The sequence below is a fragment of the Balearica regulorum genome, chromosome 18 (assembly GCF_011004875.1).
Source record: "Balearica regulorum gibbericeps isolate bBalReg1 chromosome 18, bBalReg1.pri, whole genome shotgun sequence".
NCBI lineage: Eukaryota > Metazoa > Chordata > Aves > Gruiformes > Gruidae > Balearica > Balearica regulorum.
The window spans coordinates 4,045,442-4,066,694 of NC_046201.1; the positions used below are offsets into that span (position 1 = coordinate 4,045,442).

General features: G+C 37.3%; 1 protein-coding gene across 3 annotated transcripts in view; it reads left to right on the top strand.

Annotated features, from left to right (window-relative positions):
• The window catches only part of PITPNC1 (phosphatidylinositol transfer protein cytoplasmic 1), a 91,430-nt gene extending 70,334 nt beyond the window's left edge, over positions 1-21,096 (top strand). For 2 of the 3 annotated variants that reach the window (XM_075770606.1, XM_075770607.1), the window contains exons 6-8: positions 8,956-9,111; positions 9,860-9,923; positions 16,594-21,096. In XM_075770606.1, the coding sequence (XP_075626721.1) occupies positions 8,956-9,111; positions 9,860-9,923; positions 16,594-16,853 (480 nt within the window). In that variant the 3' untranslated portion in view covers positions 16,854-21,096. Of the gene's footprint in view, positions 1-8,955; positions 9,112-9,859; positions 9,924-13,499; positions 13,619-16,593 lie in introns of all 3 variants that reach the window. The other variant, XM_075770608.1, reaches the window with a different exon arrangement.
• Positions 21,097-21,253: the final 157 nt, after the last annotated feature.

Consider the following 21,253-nt stretch of genomic DNA (forward strand, 5'->3'; position numbering starts at 1 on the left):
TCACTCTCTTAAAATTCCCTTGAAAATTGCTCCCATGTATATTTGATAGTGCACATCTCTGAAGAGCATGTTTCTTTTAGGTCAATGCAATTTGCTGTTTTGAAATCAGAGCCACCATGCAAATGAAGATGAGGTCTCAATGTTTTAACCTTAGACTTGAAAACTGCTGGTTCACAACGAGTAGCTGGAGAGGAATGATCAGATCTATGCTTGCATTTAATTTTGGAGATGATACGATTTGCCTCTGGAGCCAAGTATATATATTCATAGCTGGCAATGAGTATGGCAGCTGTTTGACTATACAAAACGAGACTGCATCATCATTTTTAGCATAGAAAATGAAGACTTGCCAAGGCATATATTTCTATTCCATAGGAGACAGGATTTTCAGACTAAAAAAGTCAGGTACTTGTTATCTTCCATTTATAGATCCCATTTCAAATTTTATGTATGGGTCATAAAGCAAAATTGGGTCTACAGTAGAAAGAAAAGTAACTTTATTAGTTTCCTTAAATAATGAAACCCATCTGTTATATACCAAAAATTACATAACACTTCATGAAACTGCTTATCGGTCCCATCATCTTATCTGAACTCTGTGGTCTTCTGGTTCCCTGGATGACTGCTGCTATTGAACAGGTCAGCATTTGACTGTGTTTTAAAGAAATCATGTAAGATTTTTCATCTCAGTGTGTGCACTTCCGGAAATTGTAAACAGGAAGGTAACATCTAGATTTTCAGCTTTCCTACCCATTTTTAATAGCCAACTATTAAGTATAATTTCCAGATGATTAATCTTGTGACACAGAAAACCAGCCTTATGTTAAGTGAGAAAAGAATTTCAGAGTCTTTGTGTTGTTATTTCAAAGACAAATCTAGAGACCTGATTCCAAGCAAAATGGATTTTTATATGGGTTTAAACAACAAAAATAGCCCAGCATCTGTTGTTTTTTTCTGTACTGATGGATGATTGGTATGTTGGCTACCAAATTCTGTTTCAGAATTCATACAAAATAGTAAGAATACCTTAGCATTTAACTGTGCACATACTGTAATTGATACTGAATTAATAATATTTGAATTCAGTATCTTCCAGAGTTTACAAACCATGGGGGTTTTATGGTGCCATATGATGAACATGAAGCCAAATTCCCATTTCTGACGAGGCCTCTTACATAATTTAGAGACTATAAAAAGATTTTTAATGTTTGTAAATGTAATTTCCGTCTGTTTTCAATCAGAACAGCATAAAAAAGTAACTCAAGTAAATGGGAAACGGTCTGTGTTTTCCAACAAATAACGGTTTCAGAGATAACTAAAAACCATTTACTGTAAGCTTTTGAATGGTATTTTAGTTACACTAGTAACAACAATTTGGCTGCTTTTAGATCATTTAATCTGAATTGATACAAAATTTAAAGATGCAAAGTGAAGTACAATCCTCAGGATTTTAGAATTAGGTCCCACAGGATAAGTGTTCTGACTCCCATCCAGAAAGACCAACGAGAATGATTTTAACTTCAGGCATGGTAGTAATCTCTTTGTTTCAATGCATCTTTCACATGCTTAAAATTAAGCAAGTTCTGTACCAGGGTCAGCATACTTAGCAGCTGCTAGAAATGAGCTTTAAATTTCTGTTATATCCTGACCAAAGTGCATCCCTATTCGATTAAAAATATACTTCAGTTTTCAACAGCAAATTTCATTATTTAGTCATATTTCTGTATATTAGAGAGGTAGCTTAAATAATTTAAACCTTTCACACACTACTTCAATTGCTTGCTCTTTGTTAGTTCTTAGGAGCCTGCTTGTAGACGCTGACTTCTGATACGATCAGACAGCACTAATTACTTAGTTGCTATTAAGCTAGTATTTGTGATTGCCGTTATTTATAGCTTTAAAGTGCTCAGTTCTCCTTCAGAAGCCGTTTGGGTCAATATCATAAGTTTTTCAGAGTCCTCTGTATGAAAAGCCCCTTTCTACAATTTGACTGTGACCTTTCTTTGAGTTAGTGCATCAAATAACTCATTGATTATAGCAGACTGAACTGCAGGAGCTTTAGTGTTGTTTTTCTCAGTTATATAGACACAAGGTGAAGGTATGGTTGTGTATGTTGTGCAGTTACCGCAGGAGGGTCCAGGAGATATCCAAGGGACCCACAGCATCAGGCTCAGTACAAACAAGTAAAGCAGCCGTTCTCTGATTCCTAGCACCTACGATCTAAAAAAACTGGTTTTCAGTTGCCCTGACGTGAATCTTATAAACAGATCTATATTCTTCCTTCCATTGTAACTTACATAACCATGATTCAGACATAAAAAGACAAAACGTGTAGAACATCTTCATATGTATAATATTCCATTTGAATTGCATAGCTCGTTTTGGCTTGTGCTGGTACTGATGAGAAAGGAAAAGTGTTCCATGAAAATGTCATGACGGGTGACGGAAAAATTATCATCAAATTCAACTTTGTACATATCTGCTTTTTCTCTCCTCCTGTATATTAACTAGAATTAAAAACATTTAAAAGTATGGTTAGCTGGAGGCTTAAGGAGAGTTGTTGTTTCACTGAGGAACACTTTAAAGGAACCTCTGCCAATAATATTGAGTGATCTCTTGACCAGAACCACCCAAGTGATTTGAATTCCCTTAAGAATGGAGGCCTTATCTGTCAGTGTATGCACAAAAGGACTCAAATCGCCAAGTAAATAGTGAAATCAGAAGACAGTTTTGTTAGCTTTTATAAATGCATATGCAGAGTCCAATTCTATCTTCCATGGATGGATACTGATTTCTGCTGTCAAAAGAGTTGCCCTTGCAGAAGACTGGAGGACGTATCATTGCAGCAATTCTGTGTATCTCAAAGCACATGACTTAATTTTAACTTAATGACCATCTACAAACTTCACTGTGAAGTACCCACCAGAATACTTAGCAGTGCTGCCACATCTTAAAGCTTTTTTTTTTTACAAGCATGGACCTAAAAATCCTTAAACTTTTCAGAAGTTTAAATGTGAGGTTCCAAATTGAGAAAGCTTGAATCTGGATCCAAGCTAGCAGGTTTGCCTCTTTTTCTGTAAGGAGTCACATATGTTTCCAAATCTGAATGTACATATTACACTGAATACAGAATTTTGTATTTCTGTATAAAGAATGCACAAGCCTACAGGTAAGAGTAGTTGTACATTTTGTAAAGTCATTTCCTTGTGACTTTACCATCAATGAATATGTATCACCAGCCATCGTGTATTCCCCATATAGACATATATATTTGTCTGAATTACAGAAAAGAATAAAACTGCGCTATGCTGAAGAGTGAGGCCCTCGAGTGAATCATTCACTGAAATGAAACATTTACTGTAGATGGGAGCTACTGAGCAAAATGTTCTTTGCCACCATATTCAAGTTCTCAGAATTAACAGTGTTTCATTTCCTGTTTATAACAAAGCAGTTGAGAGTTGGACAAATGGAATAAACTTTTTTAAGTTACCTCCAAGCAGAAGGATTTCATGCAGCTGCTGCGGCGTTCTTCTTCAATTGCTGGCTTTTTTGACTTTCCCACAGCTGCACTGTAATAAGTCCAGCTTACTACTGTCCAGGTGCTTTCAGAATAACAAAACCTCTATCACATTACAGAGCCAGAAAATGATGGTCATTGAAATAATACAGCTGCCTCAGCCCCCATAGTGAATGTGGGTAGCCTGTCAGTACAGCAGTTCAGTACAGGGCAGAGCAAAACCAGATGAAAATTTGCTTTTCCTTACTAGCTTCAGTTGTGAGCTTACATAAAGGCTGGCTGGATTATCATACTTTAACACCTCAGAACTGTCCCAGTATTTACAGTTCTTAAGTATTGAGCTGGCTCTTCCAGAAAATACATTTTAATGGAAAGTCAAAAAGAGAAGAAAAAAGTCTTTAAAAAATGACTCCGCATAAATGTCTACAGTAACATCTTTACATCAACAAATCTTTCCAGAGCCCTAGCTATATAAGCTGAAATCCAAAACTGAGCAACTACAGCTGATGGTGAAATGCCAGATCACATGTATTAAAACCATGAAGGATTGGTTCTGAAATTCAAGATCAAACAAAATGGTCTTCAGCTTAAAGGGGAAAAAAAAAATTGACTGCACTTCAAAAGCACGGTGGTGGGATATATTACAATAGGAGTCTGAAAAACTGAATCCACGCATTAAAAGGAGGGAGGGAGGGAAGGAAGGAAGGAAGGATCTGTTTCTGGGACATCTGAATACCTTCCAGTAAAAGAGAGGATGTATGGCATAAGCACAATGCACTTTCACCTCTGGAGAGTGTATTTAGCTTGGGGATCTTTTTCCAGGCTAAAATGGCCACCCAACCAGCAAGTAATTTTCAAGGCAGAATAGTGACGAGATGAGCAAGATGTTCCCTGCAGGCTTCCAGCATACAGACAAAGAGGTGTTGTCAGCTGCAGAAGAGTGTGGCATCTTCAAATCATGCCTGATACCATGGCAAAGCTAAGGGAAAGCATGCCCATTCCAATTTTGAAGTTTTCTGTAAATATTATGTAAAATATTTCATTATTTAAATAAAGAATAACATTTCAGAATTAAATCAGAAAGCGCATTGCAACAACCCAGTGCTATACTGTCGACATGTTGGTGTTTGCCTCCTGGAAAGGAGGTTGCAATTCCCCATCCGATGCCCATGACGTCTGCAGTCCACAAGGAAGGTTAAGTAAATAAATGCTAAATGCTAAATAATGGAATCTCCAACAATAAATGTGTTAAGGCAGGACCTGCTAAACGTGGCCTAAGAAAGAAGCACTGGGAGAGTGCTATGTTTGAAACCACTGTGGCTTTTCTTTTATTTTACTGTAATTTTATATTTTATTCTCAAATAAGCCCAGCTCCTGGGTAATGATGTTTCTGCTATGTTAGCAGAAGTGCTATTTTTAAATCACTCTGCACCTGGCAATAATGTATTGCAAATACAGAGTAGGTTTTGCTCCTCTGTAGCAAAAGGATTTGCCAGATGGGCTTTCCTAATAAATTGTGTCTGATAAAAGGACGATAAGGTTATTTAAACAAAAAGATTTTAGCTATGCCATTACATTTAAAACAGATTGAGGATTTTGCCAGTAGATAAATTAAGGGGAAAATAGTGAATAGACACAGTATTCTTTGGATGATGACTTCTCTAGAAAGGAAGGCATGGGTGGCTAACAGCAAAAATAAGGCGTACACAAATTTAATGATCTAAGTAATAACATAAACATGGGGTCAGACCAAAGATCAGCTTGCCCAGTTTCCAGTCACTGACAAAAGTGTTTCAAACTCAGATGTGCCACAATTCCTGCCTAGAGAGCGTGCTGCTTTGCTCTAGCCTGGTGCATCTGGTATATATTTTGCAAATTGCCATACCGTTCACAGGAAGAGCAAAGAACAGCCATGATCCAGTACAGGTGCTCAGCATTTCCTCCTGGGACCTGGAGGGATGTGAGCATGGCACGTGAGTCTGATTTGTTCTGTGTGACTAACCTAACCAGTGAGCTACAGCATGAAAGTCAGGAGGAGAAGCAGTCCTGTGCACCAATATTATTTTTACTTGCAATTAATAAAAAATTATCATCCCTGCTTCTTTTTGTTTTAGAAGGACCTTATGTGCCTAACTGCAGAGAGGTTTCTAGGCTGTGAATCTCAATCTGGCAATTTGAAGCCATGGGTTAGGCACATAAAATTATTCTGGGTTGTGGCTTCTGTGTCAAAGGTCTCATTGATTTCAGTGGGCTTTGGATCAAACATTGAAGACAAAAGATTAGCAGTGCTGACCACACCAAAGGAAGGTCCTTCTGGCGTGATATGCTCCCTATGGCTGTGGCCAGCAGCCGAGGCCTAGGAAAGGTGTAAATATATGCAAAATATAGAGATAAATATAGGGATTCTTCCCCTAAGTACTTCCTCACATGAACCATAGCACAAGCAATTGCTGAGCCAGAATTTGTGTCTTTCTAAAATAGTCCAAGACTTTTTTAAACACCTGATATTTTAGCATCCCAGTAAAAAGCCCAGTGACATTAGCTTTACTGATGATAACCACTCACCTCTGTAAAACACTCACGGCCTTTGAACTGATGGCCCAGAGATTAAACTCTCAAGTTTGCTTTGCTTAATGTTGCTGTGTATCTTACACTCCACTACTCTGCTTATATGCAGTCTTTACATGCAGCTCCCAGTGAATTGAATCATAGAATCATAGAATATCAGGTTGGAGGGGACCTCAAGGACCATCTGGTCCAACCTTTCTTGGCAGAAGCACAGTCTAGACAAGGTGGCCCATCACCCTGTCCGGCTGCATCTTGAAAGTGTCCAATGTTGAGGAATCCACTGCTTCCCTGGGGAGATTATTCCAATGGCTGATTGTTCTCACTGTGAAAAATTTTCCTTGTGTCCAACTGGAATCTCCCCAGGAGTAACTTGCACCTATTAGCCCTCATCTTTTCCATGTGACTCCTTGTAAAATGGGAGTCTCCGTCTTCTTTGTTGCCACCCTTTAAATACTGGAACATGGCGATAAGGTTGAGTTTTAGCTTTCCTGAGCAGGCACTCAGTAAGATCTTTAACACCTTGATCTTTTATAGAGCAGTGTGGGAATCTATTCCTCTGAATTTTTTCTTCTTCCTGGCTTCATTCATCAGTCTACAGTTTTATAGTACCAATACGTTAATGTTTTCAGAAAGGCTGGAATTTCCATAAAAGCTATTAGATATATGTTGCCCAAACTGTCCATCATTGCCTGGCTCTTTGCTTGAAACTCTCCAGCCAATTTGTGACTCAATGTCATGTCCTTCAAGACAAATGGACATGATTAAGGGAAGCAAAGGTGCCATCTCTGGGTGCTGTTAAAGGAATTAGCAACTAGGAGTGATGTCATGGATGAATTGCATTGCAGTAGGGGGATTATTTGTGGGCCACTGATTTAGGAACAATTTCCACTATGAACCCCCTTGTCTGATGGGTTAACTTCACAAAAACTAAAGAAAACAAAGCAAAACAGTGCTTTCACAGCATCCAGAGGGTTCTTGCAGTTTGAATGAGACACAAGTTTTATGTATGACTGGGCAGGGTAGCTGTTCTATTATTTAATTTTTATTTATAAATTCTGAATAGTTGATACTGGCTCAAATTCATTACATTAAATCCCTTTGGACTGCATTGAAGTTATTCCATTATAGGTCTGGTTATCACCGAAGGGATATAAAGTATCTCTGCATAACACTCATTATTATTAAAGTGCCTATCTGAAGTGCTTAATCACGACAACGGCTCCATCACGCTAGCACTGTATGTGTAAGACATAGCAGACCCTTCCCTACATTAAACTATTTCCCTTTGATTTTCCTTTTTTCCCCTTTCTGAATATTATATCTCAGTTCTTCCTTTTTAAAAAATTTTTATTATTATTATAATTATATTGATTACTTCAGGCAATAATCAGTTATAAACCAACACTTTGAACCACAAAATATCTAGATCAATCTGAGGTCAAGCTTTATTGAGTGAAGATTGGCAACAGCATGTGACTATGAGTTGCCATATACAGTGCTATGTTGCTCTGATATATGATGGCTCTGAATAGTTTTTTATGGTGATTTAACATTGAAACCTTATTATACTGCGAGCTTAAAGTTTCTATTTAGAAAAGAATATGTCAGCAATAAAAGCAATGACTTTCACAGAGGAGGAAGGCTGTCACCTCATTAGAGCTTTGTAAAGAATCTTTAATGACAGAGCTTCAGTTTACGGATAAAATCAGAAGCCAAGTCCAGAGATAACGATGAGGATTAGAAAAAAGGAATGCTGAATGATCTGTAAGTTCACAATGAATGCAAGAAAATTACAACCAGAGCAGTCTTATCAATTTGTTAGTTTTTCTCCTGATTGTCTTCCATTTAGCACATAATTGAAGCACATCATACTCAAATACATGTTTAACTGCTTTTATAACAAAGGATGGATATAAGAGATCTTGCCAGATCTCAGCTTTAGGGAAGGCAGCACAGATGAGCGCTGGTGGATATTCTTGAAGACAGATTTTAGAAGCTCCACTATGAATTTACTGAAACTACAAAACTACATTATTTCCAAATTTCGAAAATCAGTGTTTAACCATAAATTATTTCTATTTACAAGATGTAATTAGCAGGATTGGATGTAAAGTGAGATGGAATTATACCAATATGGAAAATAACACCTTGATAGATAAAACTGTATCTTTTATGGATAAAAATAAACCTTAAAGATGAACTAATGCCCTTGCTGGTTTTTAGATCTTGCTGTTGAAATTTCAACACCAATTTATTTTATTTTTCCAGTTAGTAAGTTAGTCATTCCATGTTTTGCCCTAAAGGTACCGTAACTAAGTCGTAATCAGAGATGGCTAAATTGGAGAAGTTTCATACTTAGCTGCCCACCTGGATATACAAGTTCATTTAAAATTGAAAATGGCACTGTCAAGGTCACATCAGTGTTGATGTGTCAAAGCTTATATTGGATGTGATTTCAGGAAGACAGGCACGGGTAGAAGGTGCTTGTAAGCACACTGAGGGAGCAGTGGAAAAGCAAGTGGAAAAGAAGCATCTTTTTTTTCCCCCCCAAAGGCCATAAAAAATACTTGGAGTGCATTGTATTGTAATGACTTGCAATAACATCTTTTCCTATAGCAGAAAATGTCCTAGATGATATGATTGTCAAAGTGTCTCCAAGAAGATGCTGTCATTGATTCACTGGCTGTTGGATAAAAGGCAGGATTTGATTTTAGTATATCCTAGTGCTTATTTAAGTCAATTTCATATTACTTTTTCATAATGTTTATTAGCATGTTTGCATACTTTATGTTTTATCAAAACAACGTTTACTTTAGCAAGCTGACAAGCAGAACTCCTGCATTTCTCAGTACATTTTCTTTCTTTTGCAGGATCCTAAATATTTCAAGTCACAGAAGACTGGGAGAGGCCAACTAAAAGAAGGCTGGAGAGAGACCCATCAGCCAATTATGTGTTCCTACAAACTTGTGACTGTGAAATTTGAAGTCTGGGGACTTCAAACCAGAGTAGAGCAATTTGTACACAAGGTCAGTGAAACAGGAGCTGTTTCTTATCCTTCACATAAGCAGAACTTGAGTACTACCCTGCACAGGAAGGTAACTATGGCTGTGTAGGAGCTAGGGAGCTCAGCTGAATCTGCTTTCAGACCTCCTTCAAGGTCTGGAAGTTCTGGAGCAGAGCCAAAGAGTTCATCTCAGGGTATAAACTTGACAGAGCCTGGAGCTGCTCCGGTCTAAGGTTGAGAAAAACTATCAGTAACATTATCAGCACTGTGATAAACAGATGAGCTGACGTATTTATGAGTATACATGAGTACCATACACATAGCAATGATGTGAGGAATTTCTTACAAACAGGTAGCGGGAAAGTTGTCCAATCAGTCTGCTAAAAAGTTAATTAATGAATGGCATAACAGCCAAATGATAATATTTTTCAGAGTATTGACCTTCCACATGTTTAAAAAACTAACAAGGAAAAGAAGCATTCTAGTCTAATTTCCCAAAGATTAATGGATGCTGTACACATCCCCAGTGGCTTCCCATGCCAGTCAAAGCCACGCTAACGTGATCCAGCATTGGCAATGGATCCACTTCAAGTGGGAGGCTGGACTACAAGACCTTCAGAGCCAGTACGTCCCATTCTCTAGGGCCTGCCTTTTTTGAGATAAAACTATCAGAATATTTTAAACTTTAAATCATGTTGAAAGATAACAGTGTTACTTTCCTAAAATGTTTTGTTGCTGCAGAGGTATTTAACCTTTTCCTTGTTTCGCAGGTGGTCAGAGATATACTATTGATTGGTCATCGGCAGGCTTTTGCCTGGGTTGATGAGTGGTACGGTAAGTATTCTCCAAATTTAGCCCATTTAAAAGGGTTGATGCAAAGCTTATGACAATTAACAACAGATTTCTATTTGCTTTCATAGACCATCAGTTCCTAGTGTAAGTTGTTCATGAAAGAGATGGAACTATGTTCTGTTTCTCTGGAACATACGGAGCTCACTTACAGCAGGTTCTTTGTAGCAAGAGTAGGCTGTATTTTAGGCAGCCAGTAGGCAGCATACAGGGACGCCTTTACATCCCGTGCATCTCAGAATATATGCATCAGTCCCGTCACCCTGCATTGTAGGCAGATAGGAGCTGCCCCTGCCAAGAGTCATCTATATGGAGAACCGCATGCAGCTTTGAATAAAGCTGCTTATTAAGCCTGCATTAACATGCAGTCATTTCCATACTGCAAACTCCTAAGGCCTCTGATCCAACGCTATTTTAGCTATTTAGAAAAGTTTGAAACTGCTAATATGGATTGCAATAAAGAAAAGATGGAGCTCTAATATCCTTTCTGAAAAATGGATATAAATGTAAAACCCACTGGGTCTGATTCAACGGCAGCTGCGTGCAAACACTGTTCTGAATCCATGAACCAGCTGTAGGAATGGGCACTTTCCATAGCACAGAGTAATCCTGAATATCAAAACAGCCACTTATATTTTATAAAATTAGCTCACAGGGTTTGTGCTTTTTACGTATATTTTCAGTAAGATGTATCCATAATTATAGATACTTGTAGAACAGTTTCTAAGACCTAACACACACATAATAGGAATTTGGGAATATAATTAGAAAGTTTATTTAGACCCTATTTAAGCTTCAGGAAACACCGTTTGGTGCATTTCACAGATAAGAATGACACCTGTCTTTGTCAAAACTCAGAAACATTCTGCATTGCTTAAAAATAGTCAGTTAGCCCAGCTGGTGCAAACACAAACATCTCCAGTGACTCCGTAAACCTGCATAATTTTACACTAGAATCTAACAAGAAACTCATTGTGCTGGGTTTTTTTAAAATATAGAAAAATTTCCTTTTGATATCACAATGTTCTTATAAATTTAATAGTGCATGAAAATCTCGTGCTGTAATGATCATAAAAATACTGAGATCCACTAAAAATATCTGTTATTTTGAGATAGCCATAAACTAAGAGAATTTTGTATCCAATGAGAAAGAGTTCTTAAGTGTGTGTGTGTGGGGGGGGTCCATTTTTCTCTTGAAATATAGTGATCTGTTATTTTCCCTGTATGAAGTCAGGGAAATTGATGACTTTATTTAAAGAAGCCTGACTTCATGTAAAAATTGAGCCCATAAGTTTACCCCAATTCAACCCAGGATATCTATTACAGCAAGACATAAAGAAATGTTACTGGGAAGCAAAGAGTCATCTGCACTTTAGCAGAGTTATTGATAATGATAACAAGTGAGTAATCATGAAGTTAAATGTATGGAATAGGTTTAGCCCAAAAACATTTACCCACAGATTTTCCCATCTTAACTCTGAATGCACCTGTCAAAAATACTTTTTCCACAAATGAAATATTGTGATGCACAATCACCTTGTGGATTTTTACTGTCACGGTGAGTCTTTTTATTAAATAATATAGTGTACTTTTAGAATTTAATTGTCAGGCTAAGTACAAAACCTAAAAAAATGTGGGTTTACTAAAATAGATATGAATAAAGGCTAAGTATATAGCAAGATTTAGAAAAGATTTATAAAAAAAAGTGCAGAAAGTTAGTTCAGGCAACTCTGTGCTGTCTGCAGCCCTTATACCACTGCATTGTTCTGAAGTATAACAGCCGGTAAGACTTGCTGACTAAAACCCAAGTATTTCATTATCCAAAATGAGTGAGATCCAATTTGTATACATCCAGTTCAATTTAAGATGCATGATCTGTGGTACATACATTGTGGTACTGCTCTTGATGTATAGATGTGTGTAGGGAGAGTTTTTCAAAATTAAATTTTTAAAGCATCTGTGTGCCTTCAATGTGTCTGTTACCATCCTTTAAAATAAAAGTTTGAGAAAGGCTTGGAGATGATCAGCTAAGTCAGCTGAGCTGAGTCAAATAATCAGTGTGATAAAATCAATTATTAAACAACATGTTATGTTATGGATATTCCTGACTGATTGCCGTTACTGATACTGTAAGTAGGAATGTGTCTTGTCATTAAATTTACTAAACTGTATTTAGCTTTATTATTACTAAAATCTATTTTTACAGTGTTATTTACTAACAAAGAGCATGTTCTCTGCTTGGCAAAATGCATCCTGAGCATGTTACTGACATGGCTTATGAGCTTGTTTTTCATTCCAGATAACAGTAAAAGACTAAAAGCCTATGAGTTAGTGGTATTCCATGTTTCCTTTTGATCAAAATTTTAGACTGCATTTCATTTTCACTGATGAAGTATTACCTCGTGCTACTGATATAACAGCTAAAGTTATATCTTTCCTTAAAAGCTGTCTCATAAAATGCATCTAGAGCCTCATATCACATAAGGAGTGGTGCAATATCAGAATTCGCAAATCCAAGTGGCACATAGTAAACCTGTGAAAAATGATAGCCTCAAGAACAAAAAAACAGTGTACATTACCAAAGGTGGTACACATTTCCAAGTGTATTGTGCTAATAAAATGCTATTTAAGTTCTATGAGTAACAAGTTGATGGCTATTTTCAGGCAGCTCTCAAGTTATCAAACCGTTGTAAAGAACAGACCAAAATTCTGACAGCCTTCGTGTTCACTTACACCTTACTCTCAAGTAGATTTATTGAAAGCATGGGAATACTCAGAAGAGTAAGGTCACAAGTCAATTAACTGGATTCTTTATGTTTTCATGGGAATTATGGTTTATGACAAATGTTTTTAAAATCTGTATAATTGCTTTGAGTTACATAGCAAGCACCTAACAGATTATGCACTAGTTTGACAACATCAGGCATGCCTAGACAGTGATAAACGATCCTACTGGTACAATCAACCCAATTTGTAGAATATTTCTAATTCTTACAATTCATTAAATTGCTTGAGGCTACAAAACTGTTAACATATTCACTATTAATTCACTTACCAGTATAATTAAGTGTTAGTTTCTGGAATCTAAGCTGATATGTGCTCTAACAGCAAGAATGTTTGCTGGCTAAGAGATGCACTATGCAAAGATAACATAAAATCTTTTTGAAAGTTCCTGGAAAGGTAAGTAAATATTTATAATATTTCTGTATCTATCCTTTATTCCAAGGGATCTTCTAAAATCTTTTTAGAAGATCTTGGCCTTTTCCAAGGCCTGCACTTAATACTTTTGGCCTACCTTATTGTTACACAGATACTCCTAAACAATTTCCACTCCTTCCTGTTCTCTGACTCCCTTTGACTTAACCTTCTTACACCTTCCTTGGCTGATATAACTACCTTTATGAGTGAATTTTCATAAAGCTAGTTGCTCCATGCTTTTTTTTTTAAATCCTTTGTTGGCTTCTGCTGAAAGACTATATGTTCCTAGAACCTTCTCCTTAAAAAAAAATTAAGTTTGCAGTGAATCAATGGAAAATGCCAACAATTTTGAACTTTTTACAGATATGACTATGGATGATGTTCGAGAATACGAGAAAAATATGCATGAAAAAACCAACATTAAAGTTTGCAACCAACATTCATCTACTGTGGATGAAATAGAGAGCCATGCCAAAGCAAGAGTATGTCAATTTTTAAAACATATTGCCCATCTTCAGCTAATACACCTGCACAGATCAGAGAAGAGCAACCGACTGATCTTGCTGACCATTGTCAGTGGAATTTTGGGGAGGTTTTGCTTCAGTAGGAACAGAATCTTTCTCCATGAAGTGCAATCCTGCCTTTTGTTTGCACTGTAAACTGCCACTGATGTAAGGACGGGTGGGGTTGGGCTCATATATACAACTCCTTGTCTTCCAGGAAAACACAATTCTCAAATTTCACTTGGACGCATAAAGGGGAAGTTAAATATCAGTTTTACCTTATATTATTTAAATAGTTAAAAAATGGAAGAGTTCAGAGTGCTTCAGTCAAAAAGCCAGGAACATGGGGAGTGGAAAATTTCTGTGGGACTGATAAAATTGTTTGCTTCACCTATAAAAAAAAAAGCTAATGAATTATTCACTCTTTTCAAACTGATTTTAATGTTGTCCTTGATTAGCTACCAACAGGGTGAGAAGTATTTTCAGAAGTATATAACAGCAGTTTGGGGAGAACGGCAGGTTTCTGTGTAGGTTCCTTGATTCAGATTCTGGAAACTTCATAAAGTATTTAAGTTCCAAATCTGGGCACCTCAAGTAAAGGCCTAAAATTAGAAATTACTACTGTCTGCAAATAGAAAAGATGCAGTGATATTTGCTTTTGAAATGTTATTATTGCTTTATTTCTACTAACTGCGCTGTAGAACTCAGTGGTGATTTTACTCATGTAACGCGCATGGGGCAAGGCCTGAAGGTCTACATCTTTCCTTTGTTTCTACTCAGTAAAAATTGTCACCAGCCTGAGGTGGTGTTGTCTAAGTAATAACCAGGAAGGCGATTCTTGTGTTTGTCATGCTGCAGCTCCATTGACATCACGGTTACTCCTTAGCTGAGCGGTAAATTGAGAATCAGCTCTGACTTTGGCTCTACACTTCAGGATTTGGCTTTGCGTGAAGTCTTAGTTTGTTCCCATGTGGCAAAATTGCCATTGAGGTCAGCACAGAACTTGTCATTAATGAAAATGAAAGAGTCTGAGCCATCTTAGCTCAGGGTAAGGACTGGTTTTACTTGAGTGTATATCAGAACAGAAGTTAATTTAAAGCGAGTATAAGCTAAAAAGCAAAGTCCACTGAACGGACAATACGTGTTTCATGTCTGAATTTAAAATGGGCAGTCTTGGAGGATACCATTAAGTAAGACTTTAATCAGTCTTCACTTAAACAGCCAGTAAATTGAGAAATCTTCCTGTCCTCTTTCACTTTCATTTATCCAAGACAACTTTTGTTTCATGTTGTACAGAAGTCCTCAATCGAAAATAGCTGAAATGAATGCACGAGCTCCCTTTGATGTCAGGGTGCTTTTAAACTCTTTGAGTTCAGAAACACTACACACACTGTTACAGGGTGAAACAAAATGTAAATCAGCAAAACAAGTTCAAATGTATCTCCACCACAAGTAGGTACAGTTCCTCTGAGACCATCTGTTTATTTCCACCACTTATCTCTGATTTGAAAATAGCTTGGTCTTCGCTCCTAATAACTGGCACAGCAGCACAGGCTGAAAAGGTGCCTGGCGTGTCGTCTGCAGGGAAGAGAGAAGGCAGCTGGCAACATGCATGCTTTTGTTTATTTAATAAGATGTTGTAATACAACATAAAGATTCTTCAACATTACATTTGTAGCCAAGGCTACAGATGCATGCAGCTGGGTAATATTATATTAAAGAGTATCGATGTACTGAAAGTATAGGATTTTGTCGGACATATGGTAAGCACCATTGCCAGTCCTGTGTCTCAGATGCCCAAATGTGCAAGAATTTTAAATTGATTAAAATGCTAGTGGTTTTATTTCTGGGTTTTTTTTGAGCTTTCAGAGCTCAAACAATCTAGAAAATGGTTTAATGAAATATTTCAAATTTACAAATTTAACATGATGTTCAGTGAAAACTCTAAAATTTATTTCAGTTGGCTCAGCGGACATCTTGCAGGCAATGTAGACATGAAGCAGCTGGTTTCAGAAGAGTCTTGCTGAGTTTTTTTTGCTCAACTTACCAGTTTGTAGCAGATGTCATTCGTTTGGGATTTAATTGAAAAGTTTTGCCTGGCTCAGCTCAGAGCACATTTATGCTGGGATCGCTGTGCCCTCTTGTGGGTTTCTGCAGCACTGTGACACATTTGTCACCTGCCTGAGGAGACTTTTGCTGCTTTAAAAGCTTTCTGTGGACCAAATTTTCCATTGTAAAGTGGCTTTAACCTCTCATCTCATTTTGCAGGGAATTAAGCAGTGGATTTGTCGGTTGGCAATAAATGTTTATGTACAGATTCTGGATGGAAAAGTTGGAAAGCGTGTTGTGGCTTTATCAAGCGGGAGGGAATTCTTTAGGCTTTATTAGTAGAAAAGCAAAATGGCCTCAGTTATGTGCGTGCAGCTGCAGCTAGAAGTCAATAGAAGCTGTGCATGAGGGGAGAAAGAATTTTTCATCCCTTGATAATTACCGTAGATGAACAAACTGGTGACAACCACTTTAGCCGTTCATGCTCATAATCTAGATGCAAAAAAAACCCCAACCCCAACCTATCAGTTTTGTTTCAAGTTCTGAAAAATTCTACTTGCTGAGTGTGTATCTAAATGTATTCTTTAATTGCCTGTGAAATAGCTTGATTTTTCCAGCAATTGCAGAGGTAGCAGTCTTTATTCAGTTCAGACCCAGGTAGAAGAGGAACCATTAGTATGTGATTAATGTACTTAACTTTGTTTCCTGTACATTGGCTGCTTATTGTACTCCAATCAATGCATTACAATAGGAAGGCATTCATGTGGAGAATCACTTAATGATACACATGATAAGCAATCATTCCTTGATTTAGAAGTTGGATGGAAGTAGTTTAACTCAGTAAATGAAATGATAATTTGAAATTATTCTAACATGCCTTTATCTTTCTTTCCTTCTCATTGAAGACATGACAATGGATGAAGTCCGAGAGTTTGAACGAGCAACTCAGGAAGCTACCAACAAGAAGATTGGGATTTTCCCACCTGCAATATCTATCTCTAACATTTCCATGCCTTCTTCAACCCGCAGTGCTCCATCTAGTGCTCCATCAACTCCTCTCTCCACAGATGCTCCTGAATTCCTGACAGTTCCCAAAGACCGGCCTCGGAAAAAGTCTGCTCCAGAAACTCTCACTCTTCCAGATCCAGCCAAAAAAAACCTTTAAATTAACCCAGCATGTTTCCTCCTGATAAGCCATGTCTACCACAGCGAGAGTGACATAATTCAATTTCTACAAAGGTCATGGTGGTTTGTTGGTTGTTTTTTGCTTAAAATAATCTTACTGGTGTGGAAAGATTACTTCTTTCCTCAGACTTGATCCTTAAAACCTTCAGAGAAGTGCATGCAAGAGAACATAGTTTATATATTCCTAAAGTAGTGTTTCAAGCCATATGGTGCATATTACTGACATGCAATGAAATAGTCTGAGGGGAACCCCGTAAAAGAAAACAAATCTTTCTGTAGCAGTATTCTACCTGTAAACCCTCATCTAGGTCATAGCATTAATAATTAGGAGTAGGTATTTAGTAAAGCTGCCAAGGACTTCTGAGGCAAATTAGTGCCAAGTAGAATGCAGGGTTAACAGGAAAAAAAACCCCTCCCATTTTCTTCTTCTATAGCTGATTTTAAAATCCTTCCTACTCTCAGGCTTCTCCTGTGTATTCATAAACCTTTGACCTGTAACTCATTGTACTCGAACACCAACAGCAATCACTCGGATTCACATTCTGCTAAATATGACTCAGGATTTGGGGCCTAGCTACCAAACACAAAACTTTTCAAACCTAAAATATCACTGTATTGGTGCCCCAATTGTAATTAATTATACTGACTTTGAGGCCATTGAACTATTTCTATCTTGCACAGAATTTGTAAAAGAAACCACCTATTTCTTGTAGATAATGTATTTTAATAGCTCTCCCCTGTCCTTTTGTGATCTCTAAGTCCATATTGGTGTTCATCAATGGTGTTCCATGTGTAAGATTAAAAAAAGCAGCTAAATTGAGCCAGTTGAGAAGCAAAACCAATGAATTCTGTCTTGTCCTCACTGGAAGAAGAGTGGTAGTTATGCTGTAAGACCTTGAATGTAAAGGAAAGAAAATATGAGACTCCTTTTTCTTTCCTGCCTCACATCTTTCCTAAACAGCACAATCTCTACTAACAGAAATCTGGTTCCAGGCTTTACCATCATCTCTAGAGAAGGGGTGAACACAATCAGTCACTGTAAAAGCAAATGAAACAATCGTGGGGCTACTCAGTCCCATGTAAGGTGACATTAAGGAAACAGAAGTGCTCTTCCTGGTCTGCATGTGAAATCACTCTTCAATCTCAGGAATTAAAATGTAGAAAAGGATGTTTCCCGCTAGGGAAGTGTAGATTGTGGAAGGAGGAGAAAAATAAATGGCAGAAGTGGTCTCTTCCTTCCTTCCTTTTCAAAATGTAAGCTCAGTGAGAAACTTTCCCCGCTGACCCCTATTTGGGGTACTTTGCTCTCTTTCGTACAAATTGCTACTTAATGAATGCTGTCAGTATCTGTCTCTATTGGTAGCTGTAGTAGACCTTAAATAAGGCGCTGCTCAATTCCCAGTGAATGATAGCTATTACCTGAATCGTATGATCAAAGTGGGCGATATTTTGTACATGGATAAAGAGAGTCCTCCAGAGCTGAACTATCACTGAATATTGAACAATCGGTTTGCGGACGGCCTTTCACCTGGACGGGATGTTTTTGCCATCGTCTCAGCACAATGCTGTGCTTTGACTGGCTTAAATGCACTGAACTTCTCAATGGCTGTAGATACAGTAGAAGTTATGTTGAATGTGTGATATTTATAGGGTAGTTTTAGTAGCAGGAGAGGTAATTCCACTGCCAACCTGCACTGAAAAGAAGTGTATATTTGTTTGATAGTTAAAATCCTGTAGCTAGCAAAATCTGGGAGCTCTTTGTAGGTTAGCTGTGGTCTGACTTCATGCATTCTCCCACTTACTGTCCATGTTTTGCTTTGCTGTTCTTCTCAGAGCTAGTAATTCTGTGTGATTAGTAAACTGAGTGATGATTTTTTTGTTTAAAAAGAAGCCGCTGTAATGATGCAAACACAACTTTCCTACATTAGTTTATGATCTTAAAGGTCTTTTCCAACCTAAATGATTCTATGATTTAATCTTAAAAAGTCTGCAGATTAAGGATTCATGATTATAACTGGTCTAGTCTTATTATTATTATTTATTTAGTAGCAAGTTTGGAACAGTGGCAGAGAAGGGAAACCCTTGAAAACATAAAGCATTGTTTGGTTGTTTATTCATTTCCTGAATTTGACCTATACAGAAATGGTTTAGGTCTGCTCCACTTGAAAAATCTATTTTTCAATGAATTTTTTCCTTGTCAAAGAAAAATTTGTTCAGCTGTAGTCATAATGCCCTTGTGCTTACATATTACCATTTCTGTATATGTTTTGGCATCTGGGTTTGACACAGGTTATTAGACCAAAGCAGTCATACCTTCACTCATGTTCAACTGATTGATTTCCAATCCCATGCGGATACATTGATTATCATATTAAGTAGGTTTGGGGATAAAGCATATATGAAAATTATTAACATACCTGAATAGGACACATCTTAATAACTGCGTGACAGAGAGGTAGGAGAAAGATGCTGATGATGTCATGTAAAAAAATGACAGACTGCTCAATGCTGTGTCTCCATCTGCGTGTGCTGCTGCTGCAGTGCCTCCACCCAGCAGTGCTCTTCTCGAGATTACCAGATTTATTGACCGAACAGCCTGAATTCACCTTTGGCCACCACAAGGATCACGATCAGCCTCACTGCCTCCATGTTGCTTCCTAATGAAGGCAAAGAAAAAAAAATCTGTAGTGTTTCATTGCTTTGGGTAAGAAATACCCGAGGCTTTTAATTGCCTCTGCCATGTTCTGCTTTGCTTTCCCCCATCAGTCGTTACCCATTTGGTCAATATGATCTTTAAATATCTTTTTCTGTTTGCTTGGGGTTTTTTTGTTTGTTTGTTTAAGGTAGGATAACTTTTTCTAGGATATTCCCAGCAAACACCCAAACCCACACAAAATTAAATGCAAAGGAAGGTCTGAATACTTTGGTTTAACAACCTGAGGCAAAGGGCTTTTCATTACTGATTTTTTAACAGTGCTTTCTGTTGTATTTTCAAATATGTTTATTGGGAGAAAAATGGAGAGCATTTTCCAGGTGTTCATCACTTCTTTTGCAAAAATAAAAGATGTGATTATTTAGTGAGCACATCTTTAGAGTGTGGTGCCACACAGCAAAGCTGAACAGGCACAACAGCCACTGTCCTCTTCTCTGCCACAGTGACTGAAAAATTACACGATCCAGCTCTGCTAGGGCTTGACAAGGAATTTCTCATCAAGGGCAATACAGTTCAGAGCAAATAAGGCGATTACTTTGTTTGGGTTTCTATTAAAACCTCCTCCCAGCTTTGCTTGTACTTTTATGTATTTCATATAGAACAATCATTACAAAATAACTGGCAATTCACTGCAGTCTTTAGAAGGGTAGATCTCCTAATAAATTAAAAAAGGGAGGTATCCATAAAGACTACGAGGAGCAGCACATTCCTGAAACACATACTTAATGGGATTTCTATGAATGTAATGGTTAATTTTGTAAATGACTGGATAAATCCTATGGAAAGAAACTATTTGACCTTCTTCTTTGGCTTTTTTCATTATTCTGGAAGGTGATTTTTGTGACATCTAGTAGCCAATTTGCATTAATTGCTGCTGTAGAGATTTTGAAATGGAAATATTTGTTCCTTGACTTTTAGTTTGTAACAAGACCGCTACATTTTGTTAAAACTGCTTTGAAGCTTGCTGCACTGTAACTTCAAAACAATGTGCTGTCATTTGAAATAAGCCAAATGTATATGCTTCTTATGACTTAGTGAGTGCAGTAAGAGAGAATTCCTGATCTTGTCAATAGGAGCTTTTCTGTTTCCATTGTTTGGACTTGGGTTTATATGTGTAGGTTAAAATTGCTAAATAAGTCTAACAACGTTTTCCTTTAAATGAATAGCATGGTCATTGAATTACAATCTCCTGTAGTTTTGTGGTGTCACTAAAACAGGTTTCATTGTTTTATTTCATTTCTGTGATAATTCCACGTGACTCTGAATGTCCAGTAATTCATTTATTTTATTTAGAGCAATGATGGCTACATTAGGAAATACATCACCACCATCAAAGAAGGACCAAGTTTTGAAATGCTCTGCACGTTAATGCAAGGCTCAGCAGGAGAATTTGTCATATTTCTCATTCATATCACTTAGTTTCTGATTTTTCCAAGTTATTTATTATTTTAATATTGTATTTTTCCTTGCATTTTGTTGTAAATAAACTACCAACAATTATTCTTTACAATTGTTGCTATTTTCTTTTACTAGGTCTCCTCTAGCAGGGAACATAGCCATTAGCATTTCTATGCCCAGCTCTGCAAGTCATTTCCTCAAAATTACAAAGCGCAAAGAATTGGCTTTGTAAGGAAATTTAAACCACTTACAACATCTCCTAGGTTTTG